General features: G+C 49.7%; 1 protein-coding gene across 4 annotated transcripts in view; it reads left to right on the forward strand.

The window, feature by feature from the left end:
* The window catches only part of Ptprf (protein tyrosine phosphatase, receptor type, F), an 81,673-nt gene that overhangs the window by 54,014 nt on the left and 5,521 nt on the right, over positions 1–22,138 (forward strand). Inside the window, exons 11-23 of one of the 4 annotated variants that reach the window (XM_013016896.1) lie at positions 3,249–3,554; positions 4,393–4,586; positions 7,812–7,838; positions 9,061–9,178; positions 9,262–9,840; positions 10,512–10,609; positions 10,796–11,049; positions 11,139–11,232; positions 11,807–12,022; positions 12,576–12,730; positions 14,974–15,089; positions 18,670–18,767; positions 21,885–22,008. In XM_013016896.1, the coding sequence (XP_012872350.1) occupies positions 3,249–3,554; positions 4,393–4,586; positions 7,812–7,838; positions 9,061–9,178; positions 9,262–9,840; positions 10,512–10,609; positions 10,796–11,049; positions 11,139–11,232; positions 11,807–12,022; positions 12,576–12,730; positions 14,974–15,089; positions 18,670–18,767; positions 21,885–22,008 (2,379 nt within the window). The remainder of the gene's footprint in view (positions 1–3,248; positions 3,555–4,392; positions 4,587–7,811; positions 7,839–9,060; positions 9,179–9,261; positions 9,841–10,511; positions 10,610–10,795; positions 11,050–11,138; positions 11,233–11,806; positions 12,023–12,575; positions 12,731–14,973; positions 15,090–18,669; positions 18,768–21,884; positions 22,009–22,138) is intronic. The other 3 variants (XM_013016897.1, XM_013016898.1, XM_013016899.1) reach the window with 3 other exon arrangements.

The raw sequence follows: 22,138 nt of genomic DNA on the forward strand, positions 1-22,138 counted from the left end.
TCAGAAAACCGGAAGAGGCTGGGGCTCAAGTGGTAGAGTGCTTGTCTTGGGCTGAAGAGCTGAGGGACAGCACTCAGGCCCAGAGTTCAAGACCCACGACCGACAAAAAAAAAAGGAAAAAAAGAGGAACAGATAACACAGGGCCAGAGGCCTTAGCACTGTGGCTAGAACAACGGCTGGATCCATAGCAGTAAGAGCCTGGGGACAGAGGGCACTGGCTCTGGCTGCTGTGTTGAGTGTGAATAGGGAAGCTCACACAAAATCAGGAGATCACTCAGAAGCCTTTGCACACTGGCCTAGGCAAAGGATGATGGCTCGGCTGAGGTTGAGGTGGTGGTGATTAAAGAGTTGTCTGGTATACCAGTTATCCAGGAGTTGGTGATGGATTGAGACTGGGGGAAAGAAAGAGAAGGATCAGGAACCAGGTATATCTTGGTTCTGATATATGAGATCTGAGAAGTGCATACTACTACAAGATTAGGAAATAAATATAAAGAGGGCACCTTACTGGGTGCCAGTGACACACACCTGTAATCCTAGTCAGGACACTGAGGCCTGAAAGGATCTCAATTTGAAATTAGCCTAGTTTTCTTGTAGAAAAGTCAGCAAGACTTGATGTTCAGTTAACCAGAAAAATGCCACACTGAAGGTGTGGGTCATGTGGTCGAGTGCCAGTAGCAAACAAGAAAGCCAAGCAAGAGCATGAGACCCTGAGTTTTAGCTCTAATACCAGCTCACGTGCGCATACGCGCGTGCATGCACACACACACGTTTACCTAATTTGGAGAACTTGCAGTTCAAGATGCTGTGTGCTAGGCTGGGAAGGTGGCTCAGTGGTAGAGCGCTTGCCTTTGCATGCATGAGGCCCTAGGTTTGATTCCTCAGCACCACATAAGCAAAAACAAAAAAGCCGGAAGTGGCACTGTGGCTCAAGTGGTAGAGCGCTAGCCTTGAGCTGAAGAGCTGAGGGACAGAGTTCAGGCCCCACAACCAGAACCCCCCCCCAAAAAAAAAGATGCTGTGTGCTGTCCAAAGACAGAGGTACTTAAGGGGGGATGGGAGGACACGAAATGGGACTAAATCCAAGAACATGTAGTGTCTTGGAAATTGAAAGTTGTTTTGAGAAGTAGACCTACTCTTGCTGCTTTGGAGTAAGACAGGAGCAGAGGTATTCAGGCCTTCCTTTCTTGCTGAATCTAGTGGGTGGAAGAGGGGACCTGATAAGAGTTAAGAGTAGCATGGGGACTATGGGAAATGAGGAAGTAGGACAGCAAGCCCCGAGGATGTCAAGTTCAGCTATGAAGGGAAGCATGGTAACTGGAGAGGGACACTTTAGCATTGAATATGGGGCTTTCTTTTAAGGTAGGAAGAAGGTCTTGAATATATTTAAATGCTGTTGAGAGTCAGTAGGAGAAAACAGGGAACACAGAAAAGAGACAGATTAAGGCTGGATGCTGGTGGCTAATGACTGTTCTTACTTCTGGCTACTCAGAAGGCCAACAACTGAGGACTATAGATCTAAGCTAGCCCTGGCAGAAAAGTCTGTGAGACTCTTATTTCTAATTAACTAGTGGAGGTATAGTTCAAATGCTAGAGTACTAGTCTTGGGCGTAAAAGCTAAGCAAGAACATGTCCTGAGTTGAAGCACCAGTACCTGCACATGCACAAACACACACAAGAAGAAAAAGATACAGTTTAACTGGTAGAATCTCTGGAGGTGGAAGGAGGCAGGGCATGAGTAATGAGAGAGCTTGGCTATAGACATGGCAGCACCACTCTTAGGAGAGAATGTCGGTAAGTGGATGGGTTTGGATAGCTAGAAATGGTGTGAGCTGCTGTTGGAAAGCTTGATTTCCTCTGGAGAAAAAGAGACTTTATTCTGGAATCTGTAGGTTTGAAAGTGTGGAAAAAGTTAGTCACATCCTATATTAAGTAGCAGAATGAGCCAGGCAGGGAGCAGACACCAATATGCAGCAAGAAGTCCCAGGGGAAACCACTAAGAAGATCCAGACAAGCAGCCTATTCTACTCAGTGCTGCTTCATTCATGTTTTGTACAGGCCAGCAGAGGTGGACAGATGAGTAGGTAAGAGAGTTAGTTGGGGAGAGTGGTGAGCTGGTAGATCTTGGCATGAAAGCTGAATATTAAAGACAGTAAAGGCAGAGATGGATGAATAGATAGACCGACCAACCTAAGGAATGAAGAGTAGAGGTACTGGGGTCCTAGAGCAGCTGAGCTGGGACAAGATGGTAGAGAAGGTTGGAGGTCATAATTTTGGAGGAGTGGTACTATACAGAGCATGGCCATAACCATGGAGAGGAGAGAAGCGGGGCTGAGACCAATGAGTTAGAGCTGCTGAAGTCACCTGGGCTAGAGGTAGTGACAGAACTTGAGATAGTGAGGATGCATTTGCTTTGGCAGTGATATTTTCAGTGTGCAGAGTGTTTGGGAATGTTGGACACAGAAGACACTGCCTCCTGATCCCCCAAGAGACCTGTTGAGTTGGGAGCACTTCTGTTGGGTACTTTTTCTCCAAACCTGAGGGGATAAATGGCTACCTTTGTGTCTAGCCTTCTATTTCCTCAGTTACCTGAGCTCAGGCTCACAGACAGACACAGGTTAAAGCAGCCTTACATCCAAAGAGCCTTTTGAACCACTTGTTCTCCAAAGAGAAGAAGAATTATATTCTCCATGCTATGATATGTATTTGATACTATGTACGTTTTGTGCAAGATGGCATACATCTGGAGGAGATACTATCAGAAGTGTGTGGGGGGCGGCTGGGAAGGTGGCTCTGGTAGAGCGCTTGCCTTGCATGCCTGAGGCCCTGGGTTCGATTCCTCAGCACCACATAAGCAAAAAGAAAAAAGCCGGAAGTGAAGTGGCGCTATGGCTCAAGTGGTAGAGTGCTAGCCTTGAGCTGAAGAGCTGAGGGACAGTGCCCAGGCCCAGAGTTCAGGCCCCACGAACGGACCCAAAAAAAAAAAGTGTGTGTGTGTGTATGTGTGTGTGTGTGTGTGTGTGTGTGTGTGTGTGTGTGTTGGGAAGACAGAGGGAGAGATGGAAGAGCCTGTAGTTCAGAAGGAGTCAGGCTGTTCCAGTGGCAATCTGCCTGGAGGGACCCTGGATGGCCATTGCAGCACGTGGGGTAGCCTGCCTGGGTGAGTTTCTAGTCCCTTGTGACTCAGTTGCCATGTCCATGATTCCCACCCTCCATTTGCCTGCTTCCCCTCCATTTGTCTTCCCCAGCCCCCTCCGCCCCTCCCCAGAAGGTGACATGTGTGAGCGTGGGCTCTACCACCATCCGGGTAAGTTGGGTCCCGCCCCCGGCAGACAGCCGCAACGGCGTTATCACCCAGTACTCCGTGGCCTATGAGGCAGTGGACGGCGAGGACCGCGGGCGGCATGTGGTGGATGGCATCAGCCGCGAGCATTCCAGCTGGGACCTGGTGGGCCTGGAGAAGTGGACGGAGTACCGGGTGTGGGTACGCGCACACACAGATGTGGGCCCTGGCCCTGAGAGCAGCCCAGTGCTGGTGCGCACCGATGAAGACGGTAGGCAGCCTTGGCACAAGTGGGGGGTGGCAGGGGAGGCACACTGCCTAGGAACTAGACATCCAGGACCTTTCCTCCACCAGCCCAGGCTTTAAGTCCAGTTCTGACCTAATGGTCCAAATTGGGGAGATATAGCTGAGGCAGCCTGGGCCCAAGTTCCATCTTTCGAATAGTCTTTGAAGCAGCTAAAGCCTTAAATTACTAGAATAGGCTGGGCACAGGTGGCTGATGCCTATAAGCCTAGCTACTCAGGTAGCTGAGATCTGAGCATCTGTTTCAAGCTGGCCCAGGTGGGAGAGTCCAAGAGACTTACATCTAACCATCAGAAAAACAGAAGTAGAGCTGTGGCTCAAAGTGGTAGAGTACTAGCCTTGAGCAAAAGAAGCTCAGGAACAGTGCCCAGGCCCTGAGTTCAAGCCCTATGACTGAGCAAAACAAAACAGGAAAAGCAGCCCTACATAAGATTTGGGAGATTAAGATTGGGAAGAGAAGTGCAAAAGACTAATAAATAGAGTCAATAGGACTACCACTTGGATGGACATTGACAAGGTATGGGTACCCATGAAAAGTTGTATTGACTTTGGTTGGTTGAAGGCTTAGTACTTCATTTATTCCCCATGTCTGCCCTTCTACCAGGGTGGTGGAAGGAGGTGGTCCTGCCAGAGGGACCGCTTCCCCATGACAGGCAGAGGGTTCATCACTAGAACAGCCAGCCCATGGAAACTACATTAGGGCTTTTCCTAGGAGTATAGGATGTGGAGGCACTGGAGTTTGCTGTGCCCACCTGAGCCAGGGTCAATACCACCAAGCCTGACTTCCTTCTCTACTTGACTCTCAGTGCCCAGTGGGCCACCGCGGAAGGTGGAGGTAGAGCCGCTAAACTCCACTGCTGTGCATGTCTCCTGGAAGCTACCTGTTCCCAGTAAGCAACATGGCCAGATCCGTGGCTACCAGGTCACCTATGTACGACTAGAGAATGGCGAGCCCCGAGGCCCTCCTGTCATCCAGGACGTCATGTTGGCTGAGGCTCAGGTGCGCCATTGCATGGTGGTGGTTGGAATGGTGAAAAAAGACCATTGTGCATTATTTCCTGCCCTCGGGGGCTACAACTGACATGTATGGTCATTACCCTAGAGGTGGCTTGCTGTGTCCAGGGGTGGGTGGCATGGAGATGAGGAAACAATGAGATGAGATGAGGTTCCAGAGATACTTTTCTTGGAGCTGTCCAGGCTGGGCCAGCTCAGGCCCTGCCAGTCCTAGCCTGGTGGGTCTCACTGACTTAGCTACCAGTATTCACACTGAGGAGATGTCAGACATCCCCCCTCTTCCTCTCACCCCCCAGGTCCCCACTATACACTGCCAGGTCTAGCTTTATGGTTTGCAGGAAGCACATTTGTGGCAGTGGTTGGTCTGGGTCTTTGAACTGTGCTTTCTTCCCAGGTAGTGCTGTGCTAAGCATTCCCTCTTGGCCACTGCCTAAGGCAGACAAGGACTTGTGGCTCTTTCCCCACCCTCTGGCTGAAGGCCAGTGGCCATGGCAAAGCTCCAGGAGGAGGGCCCAGTCCCTGATGTTTATCTCAAGTGCTGTCAGCCAACTGGAGGAGCCAACTTCCCATGAGATCCCTGGGGTATTCTGAGGCCTGGTGTACTATTCATATGAGAACATAGACCACTGAGAGGTCATGCAAGTAACCAGAATAACCCAGCATGTGGGTGGCAGAACTTGGATAGGAGGCCAAGTCTCTGGACCCATGAAAAATGGCTGCACTCTCACTTGAGAGCCCTCTCAAAATAATCTACTCAAGCATGAAAACACCTCACTTCACGCTCTCAAGGTTTACCCATCTAGAATCAGGGCCTGGGGGTCCTTGGGCTAGCACTGAGCCAGCCAGTCCCAGTGGGAGGATCCTGGATTTCCTTCCGATCTAGTTTCTCACCTCTCCCTGGGAGCCAGGAGTATAAGCATAAATTCCATGTTATATTGGCTGTGCTGAGGGGCAGGCTTAGTCACATAGACAGGAACTTTGTGCCTCTGGCTGCAGAAGCTAACATTCCTGCCTTCTAAAGCAAAATTTCTTTCTGCCCAGAGGGTGCCCTCTTCCTCATGAGTCTGCCCTGGGTTGAAGGACCAAGGGTGGCAGCAGAGGGCATGCTTATCTATCTGCCTGCATTCCTGGAACTGGTTGAAGGTTCCTCACAAAGCCTCAGTGGACACACCTACCTAGAACATCCTAAGAATGTTTTCCTCCAGCCCCTCCCATTCTAGGGGACCAGAGCCACAATTGTGGCCACTGAGCTTCCAGCAAAACCACTTTGAGTCTTCCCTTCTGATCCCAAGCATTTTGAAAAGATAGCTAGGGCAGAGGATCAGGGACGCTGCCTTATGTCCTTAAGGGGAAGTATACCTGAACCCAGGCTCCAGGTAGGCCACTGAAAACAGAGCACCTGCCCTTGTGGACCCTTGGCAAAGCATCCTGTGCTTTGAGCAGTAGGAAACCAGATAGAATCCAGACTCCAGCCTGACTACTTCACTTCCCTCCCAAGAGCACCACAACCTGTCTTTCTCCACCTACCATATCATCTGCTACACCAGGGCCCTCATCAGTTCAGTAAGAACCACATAGCATGTGCTCCCCACACCTAGACCTCCCTACAACTAGACCTGTCTCCTTTTCAGCCTGGTTGTGAAGCTCATGGTTCCATCTCCTTTTGTCCTTTACACTCAGTCTGCCTTTTTCTTCCCCACTGCTCTGGTTTTATCTAGTTCAACATGTTCTCACTCTTCTCTCTCCTTTCCTTCCCTTAACACTCCTCCAACCCCTTCTTTGTCCCTCCCTATTACTCCTTGTTTATTCATTTTGTTCTTTTTTCCTTCTCTCTTGCTCTGCATCTGATGCAGGAGAGATACTATGTGATAGCTCCATGCCTATACTTGGCTTGGACAGTCCATAATTCCCCTAAAGCAAGAAAAACTAACCAGCTGGGCCTAGCTTCATCCTGTAAAGTGACAACAGCTGTTAGAGACTTGTCTAGCATCTTTCCCTATTCTGTTCCAAAGACTGACAAGAGTTTGCCAGACAAAGGGAACTTGAGCCACCCTGGCAGAGAGGCCAGACCAGCACTTTGAGAATGGTCAGGACTCTTAAAGCACCTTTATCCTAGACAATGTCATGGGTTATGTTTCTGTGCTTTACTTTACCATGCCTCAGATTGGAGACCTCAGTCCCATTACCTACCCAACTTGTACACCTATGCACACTAGTGGCCTAAAGAGTTTCCTACTCTCAGCTATGAAACTGGCATGTCTAATTTAATTCTCAGACACCCACAGGAGGAAACCAGGGACATTCCTTAGGCCTAGGGGTCCTTCTTTTTTTTTTTTTTTTTTTGTCGGTATTGAGGGCTGAACTCTGTGCCTGAGCGCTGTCCCTCAGTTCCTCAGCTCAAGGCTAGCACCCTACCACTTGAACCACAGCACCACTTCAGGCTTTTCTCTGCTTATGTGGTGCTGAGGAAATTGAACATAGGGCCTCATACATGCAAGGCAATCACTCTGCCACTGAGCCAACTTCCCAGCCCCTGTCTTTTTGTGTGTGTATGCTGGTACTGGGGCTTAAACTCAGACTGGGTGCTGTTCCTTAGCTTTTTTGCTCAAGGCTGGCATTCTTAACACTAGAGCTACAACTCTACTTCTGGATTTTTAGTGGATAATTGGCAATAAGTGTTGCATGAACTTTCCTGCCCTGGCTGGTTCAAACCATAATCCTCAGATCTCAGCCTCCTGAGTAGCTAGGATTACAAACATGAGTCATTAGCATACAGCTTTTTGTGAGTAGATGGATACGCTGAATAATCATACTAAGGCAAGGATAGGACTACTGACCCAGGTGAACAGAGAATATGAATGCCCCTCATGCGTTCCCTTCCCAACTCTGAGCTTCCACTCTACATCTAGTATCTTCTCTCTCAAACCACCTCCACCTAGAATTCTCTATCCCTTGGTTTCAATCTGCCCTCTCCCTTCAGACAGGCTTCCTTCCAGGTCTCCCTTCCTTGGCCCTGGAATACACAGCCTTTACTGAGTGATGCTGGAACTCAAATTTTTGAATGGCAAAGTGATCCTGGGCTATTACCCCTGTGGGCACTGTAGAGGCCCAAGTCTTCCGTCAGCCAGGTCTCCTCCAGGTCCCCTGGACCAGGTCCCCTCCAGCATCTTTCACCATCCTGTCTCCCTTTCTTTCCCTCTCTCGCGGTCAGTGGCAGCCAGAGGAGTCCGAGGACTATGTAAGTAACAGGTGTGCAATCACCGGCAAGACTGGGTCAGGCTGGGCTCATGGGACACTCCCCCTCTCCCAGCCTGTGCTGCCAAGATCCACAGGGCATCAGCCACATCCAGAGAAAATTGGCATTTAGACACAAGCACCAGGCTGAGCAATGATTGGCGTTTCCTCTAATCCTTACTTCTTGCCTGTTGAGCAGCAATTGAGGCCAGTGTTCATGATCGACCAGGACCTGGCCCCTGCTTCGTCCAGACTGGGATGGAGTTCAATCCAATCCTGATCATTAGACCTTATTGATCCTTAGAGTGAAAAATTAACCTGCTCAAGGCCCAGGCTGGGAGAACATCTAGGGAGCCAGAACCCAAAACTGGTACTGCTAAAGCCCCAGCCCTGAGAGACCCTCCAGCTAGGGCAGGATGGAGCCTCCACCTGAGGCTCAGAGCTGGAGGGATGCCAGGGTTGGTGGTGGCAGCCCTGATCCCACTGCACGGTGGTCCCCTCCCTTCTTCCTACTCTTCTCTCTGTATGGCGTGGCTTGATCTCCTGTGGTGTTTTTCGCATGTCTAGAAACTGTGCCTTTGCTGGAGATTGGTGTGGGGGATCCACCAAGCAAAGGAATGCCCTGGGTAATTTCTCAGGCATCAGTGGGAATAGGTATGGGGAGCTTCCTTGGTCTCCTCCTATATTCCCTGGTTTCAGGAGGTTTTGCAGGGCATAGATATTACAGAGGCACTAACCTCAGTGGGCGTTACCCTACCCTGTAGTACGAAGCCTTATTTCTCCCTTGTGTGTGTTTGCTTTAGTGTCTATAAATAGTCCTATATCTGCTAATGTAGGAGGAGCTAAGGTCTCAGTGTTTGCGTGCCAAGAGGCATGCAAGGTATCCAGTGCGTGTGAGGCTCAGTTTCCTCTGTGTGTGTATGTGGAAGGGCCTTATGAAGTGCCATTCACAGCACAATGGGGTGAAGGAAACAGTGTGGCCCTTTGTTTTTACCTGAAAGGAGAATGAGCTGTTTGCCGTGGGCATAGGGCTCCTGCAATGAGCAGGCTCCTCCCAGCCCATATCCCACCTGGCTGTTGCAACAGAGTCAGGCATTGTATAACCCATTTTCTAAAACCCCTTTCCCTATGAGCCTGGGGGCCTCCTGGGCCAGGGGACTATGGTGGCTGACAGTTTGGCTTCTTCCTGCACACAGTGACAGGGACTGCTTCTCCTTCCTCCTCAGGAAACCACCATCAGTGGACTCACCCCAGAGACTACCTACTCCATTACTGTAGCTGCCTACACCACCAAGGGAGATGGTGCCCGAAGCAAGCCCAAGATTGTTACAACAACAGGGGCAGGTAAGTGTAGGGTGGGGTCAGGGACAGAACCAAGGGTTGACAATGGGGAGGGTAGTGCCAGAGCCCAGTGCGTGGTTATTTAGTCCCAGGGCGGCCCACCATGATGGTCAGCACTACAGCCATGAACACCGCGCTGCTTCAGTGGCACCCACCCAAGGAGCTGCCTGGTGAACTGCTAGGCTACCGGCTGCAGTACCGCCGGGCTGATGAGGCACAGCCCACCATCATAGATTTTGGCAAGGATGACCAGCACTTTACAGTCACTGGACTGCACAAAGGGGCCACCTACATCTTCTGGCTTGCTGCCAAGAACCGAGCTGGCCCAGGTGAGGAATATGAAAAGGAGATCATGACCCCTGAGGATGCACCCAGTGGCTTTCCCCAAAACCTACGAGTGACAGGACTCACCACATCTACTACGGAACTGGCTTGGGACCCACCAGTGCTGGCAGAAAGGAACGGGCGCATCACCAACTACACCGTGGTATACCGTGACATCAACAGCCAACAGGAGCTGCAGAATATCACCACTGATACTCGTCTTACACTGGCGGGTCTCAAGCCGGATACCACTTACGACATCAAAGTCCGCGCACGTACCAACAAAGGCTCTGGCCCACTCAGCCCCAGCATCCAGTCCCGGACCATGCCTGTGGAGCAAGGTGTGTGCTGGCAATCATGGCACTGCCTGCCCAAGTGTGGCTTCGCCTGGGGACCTCTGCTCTCCTTGACTCACTGACCTCTGGCAACTATGATCCACCAGCCTCTGCTGTGTGGCCTTTCAGTCTCTCATGACCATTACCACTAACCTCTAGCAAACAGGCACCATGTTTTGGGGTCTGACCCCAATCTCTGCTGTCCTTGACCTACTGATTTCTACTGTGTGACCTTCCAATCTCATGACCTTGACCTTCTGATTTCTAACTGCACCACTGCACACACTCTGGTGTGCAACCCACTGACCTCTGGTGTGTGGCACTAACCTTGATACTGTGACCCATACACCTCTAGTAAGCATACACTGATATGTGGACACATGCTTCTCATGACCACAACCTATTGACCTTTGGCCCCTCTGACCTGATGTCTGTAAGCTCAAAATCAAGCATTTGCCCACCCTCTTGTAGAGTTTCTGATGATAGGTGCTGTGGCAGTTGCTGCCCTATTTGGTGCTCACTGTGGAAGAGCTTAGTCTGGGAGTGGGCTGGAGTTGAAGCTGGCTAGGAGTAGGAGTACAGCCATTCCTAACCCCCTGGCCCCTCCTTGCCCTGACCAGTATCATCCTCTGGCCCAGTTAGCCAGCCAAAGCTAACTCCTTCCTTATCCTCTACAGTGTTTGCCAAGAATTTTCGTGTGGAAGCTGCGATGAAGACATCTGTGCTGCTCAGCTGGGAGGTCCCTGACTCCTACAAGTCTGCTGTACCCTTCAAGGTAGGTGATGGACACAGCCAGCCCAGCCAACATACACACAGACTTAGTGTATGCTGTCATTCCAGTCCTAACCCACATATCACGTGTCAGTAAACTGTGTCCTGGTTGCACAGGCACAGTGCCCTGCTGCCACATAGTGGGGATCCTCATCCAAAGGCACTGCCATGGCTCTTTTTCCCCCTGCAGATTCTGTACAACGGTCAGAGTGTTGAGGTGGATGGACACTCGATGAGGAAATTGATTGCAGACCTGCAGCCCAACACAGAGTATTCCTTTGTGTTAATGAACCGTGGCAGCAGCGCAGGGGGACTGCAGCACCTCGTGTCCATCCGTACAGCCCCTGACCTCCTGCCACACAAACCACTGCCTGCCTCTGCCTATATAGAAGATGGTCGCTTTGCTCTCTCCATGCCCCAAGTTCAGGACCCATCGCTGGTCAGGTGTGCATATGAAGGCTGGGGGCCAGCCGATGCGACAGGGTTGCAGGCTACTAGAGGTGACAACCCTAATTGCTGTTCTGTCTGTCCAGGTGGTTCTACATCGTGGTGGTGCCCATTGATCGTGTGGGTGGGAACATGCTCACCCCAAGATGGAACACACCTGAGGAACTGGAGCTAGATGAGGTACCTGGAGGCAGGGGAGCAGCACAAATGGCTCCAACTGTAGTTGGCAGTGGTCACCTTTCCTTGAGGGTTATGCCAGTAGGTTAAAATCATTATCCTGGCTTCTCTGGCTTGGAGCCCACCCCTTCCTGGAGAGGGACACTCTGAGGGGACTCTCTGGAAGTGTTGAGAAGTGTTTGGCAAGAATCTCCGGGGATGGGAAATGGCTCCACAGTTCTAGAGGCCCATGGGAGAGGCCTGTGGATGTCAAGGCCATAGAGGGTCTGGAGTGAGCCATAAGCCTGAGTTCTCTTAAATACATGAAGTCCTCTATCCTTTCCTGACAGCCTGTATAGAAACTGTCTAGTTGAGATGAGATTATATAAGGCCATGACATTATATAAGGCTTTTTCTCATGGCCTGGTGGTTGGACTCATGTTATATTATCCTAAGGCTGTGGGCAGAACAGGCTTGAGTTCCTTATAGAAATTGAGCCTCACAAGTGGTAGAGTGATAGTCTTGAGCAAAAGACGCTTAGGCACTGTGCCCAGGCCCTGAGTTTAAGGCCCTCTGTGACTTTACTCTGCTCTGGCAGCTTCTAGAGGCCATTGAACAAGGTGGAGAGGGACATCGGCGGAGGCGACAAACAGAGCGGCTGAAGCCGTATGTGGCAGCTCAGGTGGATGTGCTCCCTGAGACCTTCACCCTGGGAGACAAGAAGAACTACCAGGGCTTCTACAACCGGCCGCTGTCTCCAGACCTGAGTTACCAGTGCTTTGTGCTTGCCTCCCTAAAGGAACCTGTGGACCAGGTCTGGCTGAGCCAGCTTGGCTCTCAGTATCCTGACACCCTAGATCTAACCCAAGACTAGGCCAGTCTTACTTACTGAGAAGCTCCCCATCCCTAGATCTATATTAGCCCTGAGACATTAAAATCCCTAGCCTAGAGCAGCCCTTAAGTTCTGTATTAGGTGGGCTGGGAAGGTGGCCTGCATGCATGCATGAGGCCCTGGGTTTGATTTCTCAGCACCACATAAGCAGGAAAAAAAAGCCGGAAGTGGCGCTGTGGCTCAAGTGGTAGAGCACTAACCTTGAGGTGAAGAGCTGAGGGACAGTGCCCAGGCCCAGAGTTCAGGCCCACGGACCCAAAAAAAAAAAAAAAAGATCTGTTTTAGATATCCCAAGACATTTGACCAAGGCCCCAAAAGCCAGATATAATTTGTCTCTAGACACCCAGTCCTGATCATCAGATCAGGTCTGGGCCAGCCTAAGTCCCAATCCCAGAGCCCCTCTCTAGGCTTGATGGGCAGAAGTTGGAGGGCTCATTAAACTTACAGCCTTTGCTATTCCTCCTCTGGACCACAGAAACGCTATGCCTCCAGCCCCTACTCGGATGAGATCGTGGTCCAGGTGACACCAGCCCAGCAGCAGGAGGAGCCTGAGATGCTGTGGGTGACGGGCCCTGTCCTGGCAGTCATCCTCATCATTCTCATTGTCATTGCCATCCTCTTGTTTAAAAGGTAAATGCTATGCTCAGGGTTTTGGGGGACAGCACCTGCCCCTGGCCTCTCAGGCCCTCTCTAATATGGTACATATGAAGCGAATGTTTTCATTCTAGTGTGGGTCCCTGGCCCCTGGGCACAGTGGGAAGCCAGAATGGGCAGAAGCAGTATTTGTATGTGTCAGCCTGGATAGGAAGAGGGCCAGGGCTTTCCATGAACATTGTCAGGCATGTGTGTCTGTCTGTTTCTATGAATATGAGTGTATGTGTGTTTCCATTTTAGCTTCCAGATGCCACTGGCTGCTGGTTTCTAGCTTTAAACAAGATTCCTCGGTGGTTCTCCAGCTTCCTCTCCTACATGGTCCTGGAGAAATCCACGCTAATATTCAGTTAGCAGACATTTACTGAAGGCCTATTGTACCCAACGCATTCCCAGCTGTCACACCTCTGTGTCTTTAACAGTTGGTCCTCTTTTGAGTAGTCACAGCACCTGACCCTGAGGTCTCCCTTTCCTGTCAGCTCTCCTGCTGGCCTTCACGGTGTTTCCAGAGATTTAACTTTATAACCCTTGATTTGAAACAGGCTGGTGGCTTCCAATCCCTTTAGTCTGGAAGTTGAATGCCTGGCTAACCTTGTCTCTGACAACATCCTTAATATGGTCACAGTGAATGATTCCCAGACCTATGGAGGCTGGACCCTCCTCTGCTTTGCAGCTCTCTTCTATACTGCCTGGCAGTTATCTCCAAATCCTTTGTACTCACTTGTAGACTCTGGTGTCCAGGGGGCTTTCTTTGGTCCCCAGCCTCTCCCAGACACAGCCTGTATCTCCTATAGAATGCCCCATTAGACAGGAGCTTTGGCTGAGCGTGGTGAGCCTCCTGTCCCCGAACACAGAGCACATAAGCATGCCCAGAGGGAGGGTATCTGTCCCATGCATGTATCCTGGTCTGTGTGTCAGATGTATCTCCTTAGGAGTGCCATTCTCCTGTGCCCCATTGTCCCCCTGACCTTGCCTGGGCCCTGTGCTTCTTCCTGACAAGTTCTTGCCATCCCAGGGTGGGTAGACTTGTGGGTAGTACTGAGGAATGTCCCCCACACCCACTCATCCTTCTCACCCTCACCTGGATCCTGGTGTCTGTGCAGGGGTGAACCCTTCTCCCTGCGTCATGTGGGTGCCTTACGAGGGTCCCGCATTGTCTCCATCATGTGAGAGTTGAGTGTTTGGCAGAAACAATGACCATTCCTTTCTTCTGTCCTTGCTTGTCTTTCGGACCTAGTAAACAAGAAAGGTAGGAGTTATTCCTTCTCTCTTCACACATATTTCTTTCTTCTTATTCCTGTGCATATGGGCCAGCAGGGAGGGATGGTGCTTTGACCAGAAGCCTCTTGCCTACTGGCTTTCCGCAGCAAGTGGTGTCTGGTCAGCACAGCTGGCTTCCTGGTTTGGGATGAGTCCACATTGGCATGAGGGGCAGGTTTTGTGCTCTTTTGCCTATTCAACTGCATTTCCTCCATAGAGGAGGTTCCTCTGGAGCTCATGCACGATGCAGCCTTCATTGTTTCCCAAGTCTACAGACCTCTCCAGAACTCTCCTCAGGCTCCCCGTTGTCTAGAAAGTTATCATGCTGCAAAAGATGATCTTGTTCCACTCTACAGAGCAGCAGGGAATAGTGTCTTTATGTATACACAAGCACACTCGTGAGTTCCTCCTTGACAACATAGTACACAACCTGAAAGTGGACTCTGGGTATTGCTCAGTAGCTGGACCCTGTAGTCTGTCTCTGACCCTGTCTTTATGGATGGGAAGGCTGAGGCCAGTGAGAGAAGACTTTGCCCAGATAAGGTGATACTTTTCTTGTCCCTCCCCTGCTGCTCTGGAATTTACACAGATACCATGAAGGCCAGACAGCTGGGGCTCAGTTCTCTGTGGTGTTTGCATATTATATGTGTCATTGCATGTTTCTTCCTGGTGCCTTCTGCTGCCTCAGGTTTGGCAGTCTTGGGGACAGCAGCCACTGCCCAGCAGTGACCTGCTCTCTGTCCAAAGGAACCACCAGCCTGTGTGTCCCTTTCTTGCTGCTTACCCTTCCGTATACTCCACACTCCTGCTGTCTACCACACTCCTGTGTTCTTTCATGTTGAAGCTGCTCTGCCCCTGGCTCCTCTGTGCTCAGAGACCCCAGGATGGGGTGGGGTCATAGGGCACATGGGGCTGCTCTGAGCTTGAACTTTGGGTTCTCATCAACCTCCCGCTGCATCTAGGAAAAGGACTCACTCCCCATCATCAAAGGATGAGCAGTCCATTGGACTGAAAGACTCCCTGCTGGCCCACTCTTCTGACCCAGTGGAGATGCGGAGGCTCAACTACCAGACCCCAGGTAGGGTGGCTCTTGTGGCTTGTTTGCCCCACTGCTCAGACCGCACAGACCTGCAGACTGTTGCACAGGTCCCTGGACTCTCCACTAAAGGACTTTGGGTTCATGCCCCATTTCTTGCTGCCCTTCTTCCTTTTCGTCCTTTTCTTTGGACTAGTATGACTGAGTAGCCCCATATCCAACAAATGGATGGAACCTGGGAACCTCTCAAGGGCCACAGAGCTTCTGATTAGCCCCTGTGCATCTCCAGAGCCTCTGGATATAAGATACAAGGAGCCCACCAGAGCCCATATTCCTGCCATGCGGTGGCCAGTCTGTGTACCCATGTTCTGCCCCTCCATGCAAAAGAGGGCCATGTTAGCAGTAAGACATCCACACTTGACCCTTACTGGAAGCTGGCTCAAGGTTTATCGTGCAAGGACAGGGACCCAAGCTCAAGGTTTAGTACCTGTCCTTCCTCCTCAGCCCCATTCATGTCTTGTCCAGCGATTTCTTCTCTACAATCTAGTGAACAGCTAAAAGCTCACCTCCCAGAAAGAGACCCCATTCAGGGTTGGAGGCTTTCTTGGCTCCTGGAACCTCTATTTGCATTTTGACACTAACAGAGGGCTACATTACCTTAACGATAATCTCAGAGCTCTGTGGCAGAAGTAACTGTCGTGTTCATCCTCATCCTTGTATTTAACCTGCAGTGGGTTCTTGTTGAATGCTTGTGAAATGAACACACAGCAGTGGAACAAATGAGCACACACAGAAGGCTTGTATTTGTATGAGCTAGTTATTACTGCATATCAAATTATCTCACACTTAGTGGCTTAAAACAACAATTATGTATTCTCTTTTACAGTTCCTATGAGTCAAGAATCACACAGGGCACAGTAGGAACAATGTCTCTATTCCCAAATGTCTGGGCCCTCACCTGGAAGACTTCAAGGCTAGGAGATAGAACCATTTAAAGTAGGGAGTGGCACACTATGGCTAATGCCAAATACATTCCCACTATGTGTTTCAGAAATAAGGTTTTGCTGAAACACTGCCACACTTACTACTGAGGATACTGCACTATGAAGGATGGAAGAGATAGCTGATGACTGCAAAATCTTACTTGCTTTTTGGCCTTCCATAGGAAAAGTTTGCCAACCTATAGATGGTAAAAACTGGTTCATTTAGGCAAGGTTTAGTTGATGAGCAGTTATATTGTTAGAGCCAGGTGCCAGTGGTTCACGCCTGTAATCCTAGCTACTCCGGAGGCTAAGATCTGAGGATTGCGGTTCAAAGCCAGCCGGGGCAGGAACACCAATGAGACCTTTTTTTTTTTTTTTAATCATGGTCTCATGGGGGCTGGGAAGGTGGCTCAATGGTAGAGTGCTTGCCTCGCATGCATGAGGCCCTGGGTTCCATCCTCAGCACCACATTTAACAGAAAAAGCAAGAGGAAGGTGGTGTACAGTGTTAATGAAGGATGGATTAAGGGTTGGGAAGGTGGCTCAGTGGTAGAGCACTTGCCTTGCATGCATGAGGCCCTGGGTTCAATTCCTCAGCACCACATAAGCAGGAAAATTAAAAAAATAAAGCCAGAAGTGGCGCTGTGGCTCAAGTGGTAGAGTGCTTGCCTTGAGCTGAAGAGCTGAGGGACAGCACCCAGGCCTAGAGTTCAGGCCCCACGACTGGACCCAAAAAAAAACAAACAAAAAAAACGAAGGATGGATTAAGCTCTATAAGGCAGACATTGATACAGGGCAAACAGGTGTCTGTGAAGCTAGAGCTGGGAAGAGCTATACAAGGGATTGGGGACCAAGTGACCTAGAGTAGAGAAGAACCAGTGTCTCTGGCTCGTGAGAACTTGCAGGGGATGGGGAAATGTGCAGGCATTGGGTAAGTACTTAGAAAGAGATGAGAGAGGGCTAGGGAATGAAAAAAAAATTCTCGGGGTTGGGAAGGTGGCTCAGTGGTAGACCGCTTGCCTTGTATGCATGAGGTCCTGGGTTCAATTCCTCAATACCACATAAGCAGAAAAAGTCAGAAGTGGTACTATGGCTCAAGTAGTAGAGCACTAACCTTGAGCTGAAGAGCTGAGGGACAGTACCCAGAGTTCAGGCCCCAGAGCTGACAAAAAAAAAAGAAAGAAAGGAAAAAAAGATTTCTCTTAATTTTATTTATTCATTCATTTTTATTTACTTATTTATTTATTTACTTATTTATTTATTTATTTATTTTGATCATGGGGTTTGAACTCTGGAGTCCGGGTGCTGCCCCTCAGCTCTTCAGCTCAAGGCTAGCGCTCTACCATTTGAGAAACAGTGCTGTTTATGTGGTACTGAGGAGTCGAACTCAGGGCCTCATGAATGCTAGTCAAGAACTCTACCACTAAGCCACATTCCCAGTCCTTCCCTAATTTTCAATATGAAAGTCATCTAAAAATATCCAAGGCCAAATTTTGATAGCAGAAGGGACAAGAGTTTACTTTGGACTTCACATTTGGTCATACAAAGAGCCCCAAGAGGCCACCCAGGTCTGTGTTTGGGAGCACTCACTCTGGAGGTGGGAAACCAGTCTGCTACTGGGTAACAAGGGGACCTGTGGTGGGTCAGTTCCTCATCCCTCACTGCCCCATCCTCCTCCCCAGACCCCAGACCCTCCACTGCCTGATCTCATATCCAAGTGACCAAAAAAGGCAACCCAGCTCTCTTCTCTACCCCTATTGTTTTTCTGGTTTGTTTTCTCTACAGGTTCCAGTGCCCCCAGTTGCCCGAATATCTCAAGTTAGTTTTCAAAGTTCCCATGTTTGGGGAAACTTTGGCTTCCATGTCTTTTTCTACTCCTTTCATCCCATTTCCCTTCTGCTTCTCACTTCCTTCTTTGCTTTTCCCCACCTTCATCTCTTCTCTCCTCTCTCCTGACTGTCTCCTCCTCTCTTTACTCCTCTCTTCTGCCTACTTTTCCTCCAATCTCTTTTCTTTCCCACTGGCCCTATCTATCTCTTTGCCTCCTTGTCTTTGCCACCTCTAGTCTCAGTCTGACACTTGTCTGCCTCCTGTCTTCTTGGCTGTCTTTCTCCAGTCTTCCTCTTCATTTGCTTCTCTCTCTGTGTATCTCTGAGTCACACTGTCATTGTCTCTATACTTAGTGGCCATTTCATCAACATAATCAGTGCCTGGGAAGGCAATATCACCAAGTCTCCCCTGGTAACTGATGCCAGTGAGGGGCAGGAAGGCCATCTCTGGGCAGATGTGGTGGAAATCCAGCTTCCATCCTTTCAGCTGTGATGACCTGGGCTTCCAGCCCCAGCCTGGGAGGGAAGAAGCTTCTTATTCCTCTTGAGCAGACCTGCCAGGCTGAACCCTGTTGCCCTCACTCAGCGGTGTGTCACCTAGACATGCTCCCCTGTGCTGACAGCACACACATCTGCCACGTCCCAGCCACTATGTGTACTGCCATCCTTGTTGCTGCATGTGCTGCTGTCTCCATGCCACCCGTGCTGAGTGCTCCATGGTCACATTTGCACATACATACATTGGGGCTGTCTCAGCCATCTTGCTCAAATCTCATGCTAATTCTACTTTCCTATGCCCTACCTCCCCCAGGTATGCGTGACCACCCACCCATCCCTATCACTGACTTGGCAGACAACATTGAACGCCTAAAAGCCAATGATGGCCTCAAGTTCTCCCAGGAGTATGAGGTGAGACATCCCCAGTCCCCACTCATGATGTGATTGGCCTGGACCTAGCCAATAACCAGTTCCTGTCTTGTCCCAGATCCCAGCTAGGATTGGGGTTCTAGACTTTCTTGGTGTACATGAGGAGGGTCAATAGCACCAGGTTTCAGCTGGGGGAACTGATGGTTCTAGGTATTGGGCCTGGCCATGGGCCTGCCTGGACCCTCTGGTCACCGCTAAAAGGTGCTTCAGAAGGTAATTTGATAGATGCTCAGATATATGCCAGATGCTATTAGAGGCTAGCATAGACTATATACAACACAGATCAATAACCATAGTCAGCAGAGGTTATTTCACAACAACTAGGCACTGGGCATCTTCTCTTTCTGTCATCCCAGACTATTGAAATGGTACTGTTATTGCCCCATTCTATAGACCAGAGGGTGGGTCTGAGGGAGGGTCAAACAACTGATGAATAATAGAGCCAGGATTCTAGCCCATGTCTGCCTAACACCCAGTGCCCTATACTTTTGTGGGTTCCATCCACTCACTCAGTGCCTGAGGTAACGGTGTCACTGAGCCTCCTGTGGTGACCATCACCAGAAGAGCTGTCCCAAGCAGTTATGGTAGAAGCCCTGCTCTCACACTGTTAGCTGCCACCCACCTGTGCCCACAGCTGCCACCCACCTGTGCCCACACGTTCACTCCAGATATCACAGCTCACTGATGAGACTTGAGACTTGCTACTCAGGGCTTGACTTCCACTTGCCAGGGCCTCCGATTTCAGGATATGAGGGTTCCCAGCAAAATCAGCCCAGGAAGGAAAGTTCATGAGAAGTAATAAAGGTTAGACCAACTCTTCTAGGTTTTTGCTGGCCTTCTGGTCAGATGTTCACTCTTAGCAGTTTATATTCTTAGCCCTTCGAAGGGCCATGTACCAAGTAGATAGCAAAGTTGGTGAACAAGGTTTTCAAAGAGGAACTTAAACTTTGGTGGACATAGGAATGAGCATATTTGCTGCACAAACTTCTGCCGCTACTGTAGAGGCAGTAGGACCTGCTTAGCTATAACCTTGCTGTAGTAATGAAGCTTATAAATTGAGCCCTATTTTCAACTCTTTATCTGGCTAGGAGGCCTCCTTTGTTTTTTATTCTTATTCAACCTGTGGCATGTCCCATCCCTACCTTTCTGATGAGGCTCTGTCTATTGTCTAGACTCAAAGGGTTTCTGCTCACAGATTCCCCTCATTTCTCTCTGATCTAAGCTTTCCTTGCAATACCTCTTCCTTAGAATTCCATCTTTCTCTGACCACTTAGGGCAGCTGTGGGCTCTCCCTCAGCTAGGTTCCCATAGCTCAGTTAATGTTAGTGCTCTGAGGATATGAAAACAAATGTCTTCAGAAGCTCAGTGGGTAAACATAGGCAGACAGGTAATCAGCGTTGAATGTGTGACTGAATATCTGCCCTGATATATTTAAATATATATTAAATTTTCCCAACATGCAAAGGGAAGAGGCTGAGAGCACTGAAGCAGCTTGAGTGTGGGTGTGATCATGGAGGTCTCATGGAAGCAATGGCACCATCCCATGGAAGTAACAAGGCTAGAGCCAAAATAGGAAGTGTGTGTGTTATGCAGAGAACTATGGTTATGTCCCTCAATGACAACTGAACCTACCCCATGAAAATTGATGAAGAAATGCATGAGAGTGCTTCTAACAGTGCCAACTGCTAACACTTAGCTCTTACCATTTCTGCTCTTTGAGGCCATGATTAGCATTAAGGCTTTTAAGCAGAAACTTGACGTTCAGATCTGTATTTTCGAAGGATTGTCCTGGCTATAGGCCAGAGTAGATTGGAATAGGGCAAGAGAGAAGAGGCAGGGAAATGGAGATGCCAAGCCTGAATTAGGTGGAATGACCAAGGGCAGTCGCGGCAGATAGAAGAGAGTTAAGGAGAGGAACACTAGGTATGGTGAGCGATGGGTAGAAATACAGAGATTTTGAGGTAGACTTGCAGCTGCTGGCCTGGACTTCAGAGTAAATGGATGATTGTGCCCTCTATTGAGAAGACCTAGCAGTAGAACCAGGTTCAGAGGGAAACCTGATGAACTTGACTTTAAAATTAAATTGAGATAGTTGCCAGTGGTTCATGCCTATAATCCTAGATACGCATAAACTAGATAAACTACCAAAAAAAAGCCAGAAGTGGTACTGTGGCTCAAGTGGTAGAGCAGCACAAGCCTTGCGCAAAAGAAGCTCAGGGACAGTGCCCAAGCCCAGAGTTTAAGCCCCAGACTTGCCAAAAAAAAAAGAGAGAGAGAGACAGAAGGTGAAAACACCTAGTGGAGATCTCTAGGAAGCTGCCAGATACTCAAATGACAGCTCTAGCAGGCAGGTATAAGAATCCTGTGAAACCAGGCACTGGTGGCTGAGACCTGTAATCCTAGCTACTTAGGAGGCTGAGATCTGAGGATCACAGTTTAAGGCCAGCCCAGGCAGGAAAGTCTGTGAGACTCTTGTCTCCAATAAACCACCAGAAAATTGGAATTGGTGCTGTGGCTCAAATGAGCTGAAGAGCTGAGGGACAGTGCCCAGGCCCAGAGTTCAAGCCCCATGATCACCAAAAAAAAAAAAAAAAAAAGAATCCTGTGAGCAGTAAGGGTCATCTGGGAAGGGTTGCAAGTGAGAGGAAGCCTGTGTCCTACCTGCAGGAAAGGCAGGTCAGAGGAGCAGATGGAGAAGGAATAGTCAAATAGTTGGAACAGAGCTGCCAAGGTGCACAGTGTCCAGAGCCTTCACAGTTTCCAGCGTGGCCCAAGTAGCTGACTCTATCTGCTTACTGCTCGTTTCATTAGCTGAGAGTGCACTGCCCTTTCCCTGACCCCACCCCATCCCATACCACTCTAATCACTTGAGGGAATTTGGTGCTTGGTTACAGGAGCTATCTGTCACATTCCAGATAAAAGACCCATCACCTTTGGGGCTGAGGGGGAGGGGCTATTCAATCTCAGCAGCACCATGGGTAGAGGGTAACGTGGCCTGCAGAGGGATGATGGAGTGAGCACAGCCCAAGAAAGAGGCTGGGGTCCCAGGAGGCAGTCTCTTGTCTTGTCCCTTACCCCACCTGCTTCTACTTTCCACAGTCCATTGACCCGGGACAGCAGTTCACGTGGGAGAATTCCAACCTGGAGGTGAACAAGCCCAAGAATCGTTATGCAAATGTCATTGCCTATGACCACTCTCGAGTCATCCTCACCTCCATCGATGGTGAGCCATGGACAGCACCATCTCCTACTTCCCTGTTTTCCTCCTCTTTTCTCACTGGGGTAAAAATTCATTGTAGAAGATGCTCTACTCTTGGGTGCATAAAAGCCTAGAGGATGGGCCTGGGGGCCCT

This window comes from Dipodomys ordii, unplaced genomic scaffold (genome assembly GCF_000151885.1).
Source record: "Dipodomys ordii isolate 6190 unplaced genomic scaffold, Dord_2.0 Scaffold33, whole genome shotgun sequence".
Classification (NCBI taxonomy): Eukaryota; Metazoa; Chordata; class Mammalia; order Rodentia; family Heteromyidae; genus Dipodomys; species Dipodomys ordii.